The 14,071-nt window shown below is 56.9% G+C and overlaps 3 protein-coding genes across 3 annotated transcripts; all 3 read right to left on the bottom strand.

Moving 5' to 3' along the window:
- Positions 1–1,138: 1,138 nt before the first annotated feature.
- Positions 1,139–2,803, bottom strand: EsH8_VIII_000508 (glycoside hydrolase; the record flags this gene model as incomplete). The annotated part of the gene is made up of 1 exon (XM_083269550.1): positions 1,139–2,803. One exon carries the CDS (start codon positions 2,801–2,803, stop codon positions 1,139–1,141), a length of 1,665 nt encoding a protein of 554 aa, XP_083129318.1.
- Positions 2,804–6,153: 3,350 nt separating this feature from the next.
- EsH8_VIII_000507 (galactose mutarotase-like domain-containing protein) lies at positions 6,154–8,166 on the bottom strand (the record flags this gene model as incomplete). Its single annotated transcript, XM_083269549.1, has 1 exon — positions 6,154–8,166. One exon carries the CDS (start codon positions 8,164–8,166, stop codon positions 6,154–6,156), a length of 2,013 nt encoding a protein of 670 aa, XP_083129317.1.
- A 1,575-nt stretch (positions 8,167–9,741) lies between these two features.
- On the bottom strand, positions 9,742–13,012 carry EsH8_VIII_000506 (rRNA-processing protein UTP21; the record flags this gene model as incomplete). Its single annotated transcript, XM_083269548.1, has 3 exons — positions 9,742–10,067; positions 10,132–12,832; positions 12,890–13,012. The coding sequence occupies 3 exons, from the start codon at positions 13,010–13,012 to the stop codon at positions 9,742–9,744; spliced, it is 3,150 nt and encodes a 1,049-aa protein (XP_083129316.1).
- Between the last annotated feature and the right edge of the window lie 1,059 nt (positions 13,013–14,071).

The raw sequence follows: 14,071 nt of genomic DNA, 5'->3' as shown, positions 1-14,071 counted from the left end.
TGTAGCATGGCCAGCTTGTGGCTTGCGTCCAACATCGGACAGTGAGTCTCCAGGTGGGCGTGTTCGTGGAGATGAGAGAATGCACGGATCGTTGACTGCAGGGAAGGCATGTTGAATCTCGACTCACAGCACACACATACACACACGCGCCAAGCCAAGCCTGCCACCCCATCCATTCATCTTGTCAGACCCAGGCGGTTAGAACCATGCAATGCACGGTTGTTTGATAGATGCATATGAAACGTATGCGATACCCATACATTATCGATGCAATACGGGGTCCAAGCCACATTCTCTTATATAGGTAGAAGTAATCCCTGTTACTGTCATTATTCGGACAAGCTTATCAATATACACTATTGGCCCCATACGTTCCACTGCCTGACACATCTAGTATGCCAGCCAAACTCGCCTATTGGAATAGGTTTGACCCCCTACTATTTCTTTAACCGTTCCCCCTTCGTAAGGCAGCACAGACAGGGAAACACTACACGATGGTCTCCAATTTCAATTTCCCCCGCATAACAACATAATCACAAATGATCTTCTCGGGCAATTTAAAGCGGAAGCGATCAGCATTGAGCCATAAATAAAATTTACCGGCTTCAGCCCCGAATAGTGATCGGTCGGGAGATCTTCTTTTGGCGTACAGCTTGCCCCAACTCGGTTCAACAGAACACCTTGGCGCTTCGACCTTGTCGACCTTGCCGAACCTCGCCGCTGGTAGTCCTTGACCTCACCAGTTGTGAGATAGGTGGCTCATGACCGGGCGCACACTTTTGCATCACGAATCGTCAGTGCCTGATTTCTAAAGTGGAAAATCCTGTATTCTCCAATCCTGCCACCAAGGTAGGTTTGACTATTCCCTCCTGAGCATCCAGTAAAACTACCCAAACAAACTATGGTATCATTACTCATTAGAGTTGTCATTAACAATAAACCCAATGCGCCGCCGCCTGGGCTCTGTCTTGCCCGAAGCTCCTAAGGAGTGTCCGCGCCAGAGGGGGTATCCATCTCCATCAAGTTTATCCCGTTCCCTTTTCCTGCGCCGATTAACAAAGGAGTGTCCATGGCGACCCTGTATAAATCAATTCCCAACTCCATTCCAAGGATCTACGGTCCGAGAATATTAAATTGATCACGCGGCGGCAACAGCGGCAACGATAGCGTCCAATGCCGAGCTGTGAGTCGGCCCGGAGACGCCCTGTACGGGGCCCGACCAGACGACACCCAGCTTGCCCTGGCCGTCACGGTTGCTGGCCCAGTTGCTGTCGGCGTTCTTGAGGATAAAAGTCTTGAAGTCGTCCTGCGGCGCCACCGCATGCAGGTAGCCAAGGTTGCGCACAAAAATGCCCTTGAACTGGTTGCCGTCGGAGCCACAGTTAGGCTCGCAGTTGTCGTGTAGGATGCCATTGCTGTCGGTTAAGGCCTTGATGGCGGCCTTGGCAATGTTTGTGGCGTCTGTCAGGACTGAGTTGTCGCCGGTAGCACGACTGAGCTCGACAAGAGCGCCAAGAACGACACCTTGGTTGTAGGTCCAGACGTTGGCACCGTTGTTCTTGCATTCGTCGTCGAGGCCATCGTTGATAGTGCCCTCAGCATTGATCATACCGCTGTCCTTGAACCATGCCCACTGGGACGTTGCGATGTTCAGGTAGCTAGCCTTGTCACTAGCAATACGGTTGGCTAGCGATGCGGCAACGCTGAGATAGAGCTCGTTGGCGATAGCGTTGACGTACTTGCGGTCCTTGTTCCAGTAGATGCCGCCGTCGCAGGTGGTGTTGCCGCCGGTCTTCATGTCGGCGAAAATGCGCACGGCCATGTCGAGGTAGTCTTGGTCCCTGGTAATATCGTACGCGCGGATCAGACCGAGCGCCCACCATCCCTCATCGTCGTAAAACTCGTTGATAAAATTAGGGAAGCCCTGAGCGCTAAATTGGCGTCCCTCGATGGGAAGCGGCACTTCACGCTTGGTGATGGCATAGGAAGACGTTACGAGACCGGCGGCGTTGATGGACTTGGCGGCCGTGGCCGTGGCCTTCTGGGCTTGGTTGAATGTGTTCCTGAGAATGCCTCCAATGTTGAGCCGGTTCGCAGCGTCGCGGTTCAAGTCAGCGAAGTCGGCGAGGGTTGTGAAGGCATTGGCGCTGTTCCACCAGGCGTTGTCCCAAAGACCTGAGCCGACATCATACCATGTGTTTTGGAGGGTCTGGATGGCGGCGATGGAGTTGTTGGTGTAGGTGGTAACGTCTGCTCTCTGGACGATAGGCCGAACAGACATGAGGAAGACTGCGCGGGCGGCGAGCCCTCCAATGTTGGCGACCATGTTGATAATTATTAGGTATAGCGAGTTGAGTGACGATACGAAAAGGTTTGTTTCCCCTTGTTTTCTCAAGGAAGAGAAGTGAGAGCAGTGGACGAGGATATAAGTATTAGCTGCGATGGCGAGAACGAGGAGGGGCCACTTCCGGTAGAAGAGGGCCGGGATGTTAAATATATCAGGAGCTGGCGAGGGATCCGGTCCATGTGCCCCTGGTCTAGCTTTTCTCCGAACAGGTGGACCGGCACAGAAGTGATGGAGCGGGAGGGAGAGCGGGTACGGAGGAGGCGATGAGGAGAGACGGTGCCGCTGATCCTGGACGTCAATCTTGGAGTGAGCAATCTGAAGAAGCGAAGAGTTGGAGCAGGAGCATGAAGATGAGCAGCAAGAAACGAGGTGGACAGCGGCGTGGGAGGAAGGGAAGGATAAACAGGAGCTGGCGCAGCTCGAGCCGGCCTCTTGATCCTGCGATGACAGCGCCATGGTCCTTTTGCCTATGTCTTTACTCGCAGCCTGGAAACAAGTACAAAACAAAACAAGGCTTCATCTGAAGTTGGCATCAGGAGCTGCCTTCTCGACGAGCCAGCACATTACACGGCGCTGCGCCTTGACAGGGGCCGCCCGGAAAGACAGCGCGAAGATCGCAGCCAGGGGTCAGACTGGCGGTAATGGTGTCCCTTGAGCAGCCTGGCTGGGATGGGATCATGACCGGAAGGGCAAAGCGCGACGTCGAGGGGCAGAGGGCCAAGAGCAAAAGGGGATGAACACGAAGGCAGAAGATGCTGGTTCCTTGAAAGCGGATCAGTAGGCGCCGTCGTTCATTGGGAGAAGTTGGGACGGGAGGAGGGTCGACCGCCAGCGCGGAGACTCTTGGGGAGCTTGGGAGCTGGAGCTGTGAGAGTGACTGGCGGTAGATGGTGTTTCAGACAAGATTGTACGTTCATGCTGTGTTGGCCGACGAGAGGTTTCGTCCAAGGTGCCGTGGGCTTCCCGAGGTACGTACCTCTTATCGGGACGATAAGGCACTTGCGATGAACCTACAATGGTACGGATAGAGCCCTTTCCACCACCGGTAGGTACCTAGGTACGGGTGCTATGACCAGGGGCTTAAAGGGTGTTGCAAGCCTCCCTGGCCCTATCTTGGCCGGGGCAGCCCCTTAACCTCATAACGGGACGGGGAGGCTAAGAAGAGCGCCCCCCCAACTGGGAAATATGCACAGCGCGCACTGCCACGTGCGGGTCCGTCCCTCGTCCGGTCCAGGCACCTGAGGCTTGCTGGTGTATCTGGTATGTGTGTGGTAGAAAGGGACGTACCGGTATCTTTTTATTTTCTCCCGATGGCGGACGTTGGGTTGTGAGGTCGCATCCTGATGTACCATGGCCAACTACAAATAGCTAGTGTATACTTTGCCGGAAAGGTGCATATTAGCGGGAGAGGCAGGGCAGTTAAGGCAGGAAGATACGTATAGCAGAGGTTGCACCCACAGGGCCCATCCTGATGAGTGCTCCAAGCAAGTTGGGCTTGCATGCCAACAAATTCCGACTGTCGTGATCCCATTCTCATTCCCATGCTCCAGACTCGCATTTTGTTCTGCACGTTATTCGGATGCCTATTCGCTCCCCAGTCATCTTTCCCGTCATCGCACAGCGTTCCAGCCTTGTCGCTACACACCGTAAATTCGTCAGGATCCCGCTGACGTAGCGCTCATCTGACATTGCCCTGATCAAGCAGAAGAAGTAGAAGGGATCACCGATGCCTTCGATGGTGAATGGCTGCTAGAATAAGGTGTCGGACAGACTATTGGTACAACAGTGGCATTGTCATCCAATGTGCATGCATGACTGCGGCGTCCAGCCAGGTATTGGCAAACAATGGCCAAACCTTCCAAGAAGTGAAGTCGACTCAGCATCCAAGACATACCAAGAACACAATGCGCCGGCGTTGACGTCTCCAGTTCGACGCTTGACACCTTATTTCCCACGGTAGCGGCGCAGAGGCCGTCTCTCAATGCGGTGGGGAGAACCTGGGCGATCTTTTCTTCTTCTCCTGATTGTCGACGTCGAGACAATGCCAGGGCTCGCTTGGTCTCTGTCGAGAAGCAGAACAAGATTACTTCGATATGCAGAACACCAAGACCTGCCAGTAAGGGCTCCAGAGACATCAGTGCCACCCTTGTGTCGGGGGGTGGCTTGTCGACAACCTGAGCTGAAAGCGGGGAGGGGGTCAGTCGTGTTGCCGGGGACTACCTCGTACCACGAGCTGACTGGCCGGGGACTCGATTTTGGCTTGATGTCTGCCTTTCAACACTATTGTGTCACAGTAGCTATCTTCTCCTCTTCGCAACATTGAGCTGCTTTCCAAACCACCAACCTCGACGTGGCCGGGTCGCAGCAAGAGCAGCCCGATGACCCGGGCAGAATACGGCACCGATGTCACAACGACGAGGATTATGATCCAGCCTCGATGGAACTGTAACCTTGCGCTGTGATTGGCGATCAACTTGCATTTAGCCCCTACTTGCGGGCGAGAACCCCCCGGCAATCGCTATTCTTGGTTCAGCACTACCTATGACCACAATGTGCATTTGTTTAATGGTCCTCTGCCGTCAACCAACGCAAGGCACTTTGATGGGAAAAGGTGCTGCCTAACATTCCCTCTTTTACGATGACGAAGACAATGCAGTCGCTATTGATCCTACTACTACCATCCCTCCATTCACGGCAAAGGATTTCGCGGGGAAGAACTTTGGTCAACGCACGAGGGCTGCAATACGCCGCATCAGCCTCGCTCGCGGCCGCTAATAATCTTCCACATGTGCGGGAGAGCTCCAGGGCCAGGCACAGCTCGAGCAGCCTGCAGCAGATGGGGCAGCCCTACAAGTGCCGGTCGTCATCTTAGGCGTACATATGAGGATCCATTGCCAGTAGCAGCCTAGCAAGTTATTTGCTCCCCGCTCGACCTTTTGTTTTGATGCATGTCCGCCACAGCCCAGCATACCACAGCCCAGCATACCACGGCATGCTTAGCACGACACTGCACCGTAAATCCTCTGATTGCTTGCCTACACTTACATGCAGACAAAAAAATCCCGCTCACCAGACTCAGCTCTTGGAAAGTCGGCAAGCCGAATGCCTACCGAGTGGCGAAACCTGTCGGCTTGACACTCCGCTTCTAAATCGAGCCATGTACAGAGCCGGTTGCCAGGATGTGATGTATCTCCTAGTGTCATCCGAACACCAGCAACAGCGCAACTTTTCCAGCCCAAGCCAACTCTGGCGCAAGTTCAATAGCAGTATCACAACCACGCATCAGCTCCAAGGAGACAAGTTTTCGTTTCTACAGGCGATCTTTTGGCTTGATTGTGCTTGCTAGTGCGGCCGAATATTGATCATCTCGATCACAAGGCCCACGCACAGCGTTCAACTAGTGGAAACAGCAATTGTTAGGTACGACGTGGTTGACGATAATCCGCAAATCCCACTTCTATGCGACACCCAAGGTATGAACCAAATCATAGGCCCAAACACGCCCCTGAACCTCCTGAGAACCACCCTTCTTCACACGCGCCTTGCCGCTGTTGCGGTCAAGACCGCATCGCAAACACAGCCATAACACGAACCGCTCCCACTTTTGACAGTCTTGAAACGAACGTTTATCTGATCGCGACATCCTCGTCCCTACTCAGTCTCATTTACTGTGGTTCACTGACGACCCGGCTCTTCGGCACAGTCAATGCTCTCAAAATGTTTTGGGCTTGCAAAATCTCTCCGACGAAAAAAACTTTATTAACAATTATCAGGTTTACTCATGCATTTACTGAAGTTCCGAACCGCTACTTGATCTCCAGCCGCAGCGCATCGTACTGCACGTAGATGGCCTCCGTGAGCACAGCACTCTCGTAGTCCTTGGCCCCATACGGCAGGCTCAGCACAATCTCGTTCTCACCGGCCTTGAGCAGCTTAGAGTCGAACACGAACTTGTTGTCAATGTTGTAGCAGATCACCGACGACCGCACCGCGCACGAGCTGCTGTGGTAATAGGGGATCACCCACGGCTCCAGGTCCTTGCCGTTGACGTTGACCGTGTACTTCAGGTTGGAGTGCGGCTCGCTCGCGTTGAAGACGTCGGTGTTGCCCGCCGCCGTCTTCGCGCCGGCTAGCTGCACCGTGAAGGTTCCGTACCGCTTCTGCCGCACCTGCGCCTCCTCCAGGTCGAAGACCAGGGTCCAGTTGTTGACGTTGCCGTCACCAAGGTACATATCCTTACGGATTGAGTTGCCCTTGCCGCCGAAAACGGCCCAGTGCACGTAGTTGAGGTCCTTGGCCGGATCGTCCTGGCCGACGTGGAAGCGCACTCCCTCGGGGAACTCATCGGGGAAGTCGTACCGCGCCCAGTAGATGCGATACTCCTCCGGCTTCAGCGGCTTGGTCTCGTCGCGGGCGTAGCCGTGGCGGTACTCGCCGGAGGACTTGTCTGGGGTGCCGATGCGGAAGACTTCCGTGCCGGCCGTCTCCTCGCGCCAACGCGCGTGCGTTGTCTGCACCTTGCCCGCGACCACTTGGACGTCGTCCTTGATGTACTGTCCGAAGATGCCGTCGGCGTAGATGGTCAACCGGTATGTTCCCTCCTTGACGCGCGGGATTGTGGCGTAGCCCTCGGCATCGATATCGGTCCAGTACTGGTAAGCCTTGGTGTCGAAGACATTGTCCTGGAAGTCGATGCCGTTCTGCGCGAGCACGGCGATGGGCTTCTTGGCGCCCTCGGGCAGGTCAACGTGCAGCTTCCAAGTGGTGCGCTTGCTAGAGGGCACGTAGCCGGGCACCAGGTGAGCGATGTCGTCGTAGAAGTCGGCGTTCCACTCCGGGTTGGCCAGCTTCGCGGCGTCAGCCTGGAGCTCGAGGATGCTCGTGCCGGCGGCCCCGCGGTTGAAGTGGTAGAACTGCGGGCCAAAGGTGCGGTCGAAGCCGTTGGTGATGTTAGGCGTCTGGTCACCGTGGTGGTTGGACGAGATGTAGTTGTACACGATGCCGTCGACCGTCAGGTCCGAGTGCAGCGGGCCGCCAAAGTAGGTGTCGCGGGTGTTGAAGACCATCCAGGCACCGAATGTAGAGTTGTCGGCCGTCTTGGAGCCGTCAGCGAACATGCCGTAGGCGTCGATGTCGCGCCAGGTGTCCTGGAAGGTGTACTTGGTGAACCAGTCGGCATGCTGCTGGACGTAGGCGTCCTGTGGGGTGTTGCCGAGGTACCAGGTGGCGTCCTGGACGACGACCTGCTTCGCGACGGCATCTTTGGAGGGCAGGGGCGCGTACTGCGTCGGGTTCGTGAGGAGGTGCGTCCACATGGGGTCGTTGGGACGGAAGAGGGTCCGCAGCTCCTGCAGGTTGCGGAGGAAAGGGTTCGTCTCGTTGTGGTAGGCAACGCGGCTGAACATGTGCAGGCCCGTCTCGCCCTCGCGGAGGAACCAGTACTGCTCGAGGACCTGGCCCGTGGAGACGTACGTGTCGGACATCTTCACGCCACCATACTTGGTCCCCGAGGAGTCCGTGCCGGAGTAGAGCTCGAAGGTGGGCTTGGTGTTGCCGGGGGTCCAGAATCCCTCGGGAGTGCAGTAGCAGTCCAGGTAGGGTCCCTGGCCGGTGCTGCCGGAGAGGGTGCCGAGGAGGTTGACGCCGTCGAGGGTGAGCTCGACGACGGCACCGCCGGGCTTGGCGATGGAGGCATAGAGGCGCTCGTTGGCGATGGTGAGGCGGCTGGAGGTCTCGGTTGCGTTGAGGACCGCGGCAACGGGGGCGGCCGCGGCGAGGGCAGTGGCGAGGGCCGCCTGGCGAAGGGAGGAGACGCGCATTTTGACGGTGTCTTCGTCGTGATATCACTCTACGACTTTGACTTTGACTACACGGCAGTAGATTGGGGACTAGCGAAGGTACAGCTCGACTTGCCGGACTCTACTCTCGCGTGCCTAGCCAACAAGAGGACAAGAAGAGACTCCGGAGATGGTCATGAGCTCGTATTTATACGGGCGACCTCTCCCACCTCTCCCCATCTTCTTCGCCTAGCGCTGGAGGCGAACCTCGGATATCTCATCTCCGGTTATTTCTGTTTGTTAATTTCTCTCAACCCCCCGGGAAGGTTGGACTCCCCCGCATGGAGATCTATCCAAACATGGGGGGGAGGCAAGAAGGAAACGAGAAGCCGGGGAAGAAGGGGGAAAGGAGGGCGAGGTATGCGGGGAAAGAGATTTTACCCCCAGCAGTTGGACCTCTTCCTCGTGATGGGGGAACAATCTTGAAAGACAGGGACGGCCATGTCTGCGTGGAGAAATTGAGGTCCGGTCTGGCGGGCGAATGACATTGCCCAATGCTTTGAGGAAAACAGTGGTTGAGATTTGAACGGCGGGGACCCCGCCTATTGGAGATGAAGGGGGGCCCTGGGGAACTTCTCCGCACGAACTGACCCTTCCCCCCAGAGAACCCGCAAATCCCACCCCTGCTTCGGCACCCTCTTCGCCGAAGCGAGCCGGGATTATATCTTTGTTTGCAGAAGAAAAACCACGCGACTGCGACTATTCCCTCCTCGCCTCCACGAACAACGTCCCCGTCCCCGTCCCCATCCCCACCCCCTTCTTCCCCTCGCCTTTCCTTCGGACCCGACCAAACTCGCTAGCTTGAGAACAGAAAAAGGTACGAAGCTAAGGAACGGCGATCCCGGATTTCTCGAAAGGAAGAAAACTGTGAGGCCCACGTTGCATCGGTTGCCGCGTTGCCGCGTTTGCACATCTTTTCTGCGTTGCGTCGGTGTAACAACACGTCGAGGAGGCCCGCCTCTCCCGGGGGGGCGGGACAATTTCCCACGTATTGGGGCCCCACAGGGGAGAAGTGCCCAGGTGAAGGCGGAGGGAGGCTTAGCAGGACCGGGGGGCGTATGGGTCGTTTATTAGTGTTTGTTGAATGACGGCGGTGATGTTGATGCCCTCGAGGTCTCGGCCGGGCTTGGAGCTCGTCGCTTTGGCATGGGGTGGCCATCGTGGGCACACATCACTTGATGCAGGCCGCAAAGGGCCGGGAGGCCGGTCCCGGTCGCTTGATGCTACCCAAGTTTGACCAGCCAGCCTCGTGGGAGACCATGATGGGGAGGGATGGCAACGTCCAGGGTGGCGGGAGGAGATGGACAGAGTCAAGGAAAACTAGAATGTTCGCTCACGTGGGGAGGGAGGGACGGCGGGACGACATCAGGTGCCCTGAAACCTTTGATGGGTATTGAGATTAATCAAGCCAGACTATGCTTTGCTACACAAATTGCGTGTTCCTCCTCCTGCTCGTGAACATGACTCTTCGTTTTTCCCCCCTTCGTCTCTTCCTCCACCCCCGTTCGTGCCCTTCCCCCTTACATACACGATAAATACACGCACGCTATTTGCTTTTTATGTTCTGGGGCTCCGCAAGAAGGAGACAACACCGCTGCAGTAGCCGACCAGGTCGTCGAGGCGTCCGGCCTCGCGCTCCTGCAGGGCCTTCCATTGACCGAGGGCCTCGAGGAGCTGCGCGTCGGCCATGACGAGGTCGAAGTGCAGGCGGAGGAAGACGGTCATCCAGGCCTGGACGAGCTCGTAGTCGCGGCGGGCCGTGAGACGGCTCGTCAGCGCGCGGATGAAGTCGAGGAGGCCACCATCCTCGGGGGAGAGGGAGCGCAGCTCGAGGTCTGCGGTGGAGGGGGAGAGGGACTTTAGGTGGTCGATGAAATCGTCGACTGTTTTGATATGTTAGCTTGGTTACTCTAGAAATATAGAGAATATATGGATATGGCAACTTACAATTTCCTGAAGCCGCGCCGTCGTTGAGCTTGCTCGTGAAGGCCTCTTGCATGCGTCCGCGTTCGAGCTTGGTAATGCGGGATTTGGATTCTGTCGCGGCATCGGCCTCGGCCGCAGCGGCACCCTCGATGAGGCTGGACTGCTGCGGCTGCTTCCCGGCGCCGACAGACGGGAGGAAGAAGGGCGCCTTCTCCGGGGCCTTTGGCGCTTCGGTGGGCTTGTTGCGCTGCTTAATCAGGTCCAGGTGGAGGAGTGTCTGCCAGCGGCTCTTGGGGACCAAGCTGAGCGTTGTCAGCTCTGCACTGAGCTGGTCCACGGTGGGTGCGACAATAGTCTCGTCCTCTGCCTCCGCCTCGTCTTCGTTGAAGGCCGCCTCCAGCAGGCCCTCGCCGCCCTCGCCAGACGTCGTGGGGCCCGTGAGGAGCGCCGCCTCCTTGTCGGAAACCTGCCGCGTTGGCACGTGAGTGAAGAGAGACTTGTTGGTCCAGATGGCGACACCGAGCTCGTTCTCGATCGTCGCGGCGAGGTACTCGCCGGTAGACGACATGGCCAGCGCAGTGCAGGGCTTCTCGAGACGGATGGCGTCGATGAGATGGCTGGTGGGCAGATCCCATATCCTGACGACACAGTCTTGCGAGGCGGCGATAATCCAGCGGCCGTCGTTGGAAAAGCAAAAGTCGTTGATGGCGCCCTGGCAGCCCCAGAACTCTCTGATGGTTCTCTTCGTCTCCAGATCGACGACGCGGATCGAGTTGTCGTCGCAAGCGAAAGCCATCAGGTCGTTTGCCGCGTGGTACCTGCATCCGGTGATGGCGGCCATCGGCGCCCAGTTGATCTGGTGCACGAGCTTGCCCGTCAGGAAGTCCCAGAATTTGATCTTGCCATCGAGGGAGCACGAGATGACATGCTTGTTCATGGAGTCGACCACGATGCCAGTGACCGCCTTGGTATGTCTGCCGGTGCCGGGAGCGAAGCCGGTGTCGGCGGCAGTCTGGAGCTGGACGATGTTGTCGGCCTGCTTCAACTGCTGAAGCTTTAGCTGCCTAGCTTGCGCGGGGGTAAGCTTGGAGGGGAAGCGTTGGCGATGGAGGCCAGACTGCAGGTTGTACATGTCGAGACCACCCTCTACGGAGCCGACCAGGGCGAACGTGCCGCATGAGCTCATTGCGATCGTAGAGACATTGGAACCGTCGCCAGTCGGGAAGGCCCACCGGCCGGCTCTCTTGCGGCCCCAGAACCAGGTACGAGCATAGGCATCGTCCTTGTGCGCCGTCACGACACTCTCCCACCCCGTTGATCCGCTGACCTCGGCATCAAGCTTCTTCTTGCTATCCCTTTGCTTCTGCCAGATTGGCTGGTTGCCCGGCATGGCGCCAATACCGCCGTCGCGGTTGAGAGAGCTAGCGATGCAAGTAATCTCAGGAGCCTTGAGATCTTCCAGAGTCGTCGTAGGGCCCCGGGCAAGAGCCTTTGCAGACAAAATACCGCTCTTCTTGGCCTTCTTGCGAATGTTTCCTTGACTGAGTTCGGAACTCTGGCCGTCGCGTCGCATACTCCAGCCCCAAAGACTGCGGTCTTGGCCACCGCTGAGCAACCACTTATTGCCCGCGTCGGCTCCGTCAAAGTCGGAAGGCAAGAATTGCAGGCACTTGACAGGGGCGGCGTGGCCGCTGCGTTGGTGCAAGATGCGCGGGATGGCCGAGAAGGGAGTCTCATCGAAGATCCAAGTCTTCAAAGAATTGTCGCGTCCACTGGTGACTACGACCGGCTGGCCTGACAAGAACTCGACCTTGCTAACACCGCCTCGCACCAGGGGACCGGTGCCGGACGGGGGGTTGTGCGCGCTCCGCAAAACACCCATGACCCTGCCTCCGTTGTTCAGGTCCCAAAAGGTGACGTCTCCGGTGGCAGCGGTGGCAGTGGCCATTACACCATCCTTCCGGCCATCATGGCCTGCTCCCATACCATCAGTTCTGAAGGAGATGGAAGTGACGGGCTCATCCTCATGCCCGGCGTTGAGTTGGATAACGGGCTTGTCCGTCAGTATGTTCTGGATAACAAGATTGCCTTTCGCGTACGCGATGGCCAGGAAAGACAGCGCGGTAGAGGGCTGTAGACAGGTGACAGCGCCGCAGTCGGGAGTCGGGGGCAGAATGGTGTAGATCAGCTTGCCTGTGCTGACGTTCCAGATTTCGACCCAACCGTCCTTGCGACCGACGAAGACCTTATTGAGGTAGGTAGGCATGTTCGTGACGCCGCCGGTGATTTCGTTATCGCCCTTTTTACCAGCCATGGTGTGAATGGTGGTGTAATGCTCCAAGGTGGCTGACTTCCAGACCTCGAGTCTCGTCACAGCGCACCCGACAATCCACGAGCCAAAAATGAGGATCTGTTGAATGGGCTCATTGAGGTCGGCGGGAAGCTCCAGCTCCTCGACCTTCTTGCCACGCTTGAAAGCCCAGAGACCCTGATTCTCGCCCTTCCTTGAATCTCCCCATGCCGCGAAAACCTTGTCCTTCCATGCCAGCGTGGTGGTAATGTCGGCGGGGGTCTGTGGGCGGGTAACGAAGACCAGGTTAAGACCTCTCTTCAAATCGTAGGTCTGCAGGGCTCTTCCGACGGATGTGGTGATTTGAAACGTCGTCTTTCCAAGGGGAATCGAAGTGAAGGGAACGTTGGTTGGGGAAACGAGACCGACAGTCTGATGGAGGCATTAGCATTCAGACATGTATGTAGAAGAGGCAGGGCTGGGACGTACTCGGAAGGGTGCGAAGATGCGCGAAGACTGGCGTGTCGCCGTCGAAGGTTTGGCCGCGACATTGAGCTTTTGCCGCTTGACCAAAGGTCCTTCGTGCTCCGAGTGAGGCATTGCAGCAAGCATGTGGACTTTACGGGTTCGGGCGCCGGCTTAAAGGATGCGGATCGTTCAAGCCTTGGGACCGTCGATGTCGCCCCGAGATTTTTTTCGATGGATCACTTTTTTCGATTCGACCATGCATATCTTATCTTATCGCCGATGTAGATTTGCCGAAAATTATCCGGAAGGTGGGGGCCCCGAGTTCAGCAATTGAAGTGGTGGAGGGGCAACTCGACCAGAATTGAGCAAAGCTCACTGGCCGGCCAAACCCCTCCTCCTAAGGGCCTGCTACGTACCTAGGTAAGGTTTCAATGAACCAGCTCATCAGACCGGCTTGCTGGATGCCCAATTGGAATCCAAGCGTTGCATCAGCCGCGAAGCCTAGGTAGTTCCTCTTGGTAGACAAGGTATATAGCTGAGATTAAGTTGCGTTTGTGCAAGGTTATGGTTGGAGGACCAGCTCGCAGGTTACTTGCAGCGATTCAAATGGTTAGCATCGCAGAGGAATTACCGGTAGTTGGTCATCGGATGGGACCACTCGCAGCTCATCTTCGTAGCTCATTGCGCTGCAATTGAGTGCGGTAAGGTAAGCTGGGGATGGCATTTCATCCAGTCTTGTGGCAACCTTATCGCGCGGAGGCGGCGGGCTAGGGGGGAAGCGAAGGTGCTGACATCACGCCGTCGATTGCGCGCCGTGGTGTCAAAAGCTGCGTTCGGCCTCGTCATTCGCCGGAAATTATGGCTTCGACCGAGAGGTTCGCGCTGCCAGGTGCAGGCTGCAAGAAGGGCTTGCAAGCAAATTGTCTTACCATCCACTCAGTCTCTGCACGTCGCGACACCGCCCCACGTCGTCCACATGTCTCGAACAACGTCATCCTTGCTCCTACACGTCTAGAACTTTTTCTCCCCCTGGGGCTCGCCCCTGCCTTTTGTCTTGGCTTCGAGTTTCTAGAATGCCCTCTTGGAATTTTGTCTGAACGCTGGCGAGCTGCTCGCTTGTGTGCCGCCTCCCCCCACACGCCCTCTTCCGCAGTGTCTCGCCGGGCGCATGACGCTCCCAGCGCGGCATCTCAAATCTTGTCG

The sequence above is a fragment of the Colletotrichum jinshuiense genome, chromosome 8 (genome assembly GCF_051148585.1).
Source record: "Colletotrichum jinshuiense chromosome 8, complete sequence".
Classification (NCBI taxonomy): Eukaryota; Fungi; Ascomycota; class Sordariomycetes; order Glomerellales; family Glomerellaceae; genus Colletotrichum; species Colletotrichum jinshuiense.
The sequence above is the reverse complement of the archived record's forward strand: the minus strand, read 5'-3'. Positions and strand labels throughout refer to the sequence as shown.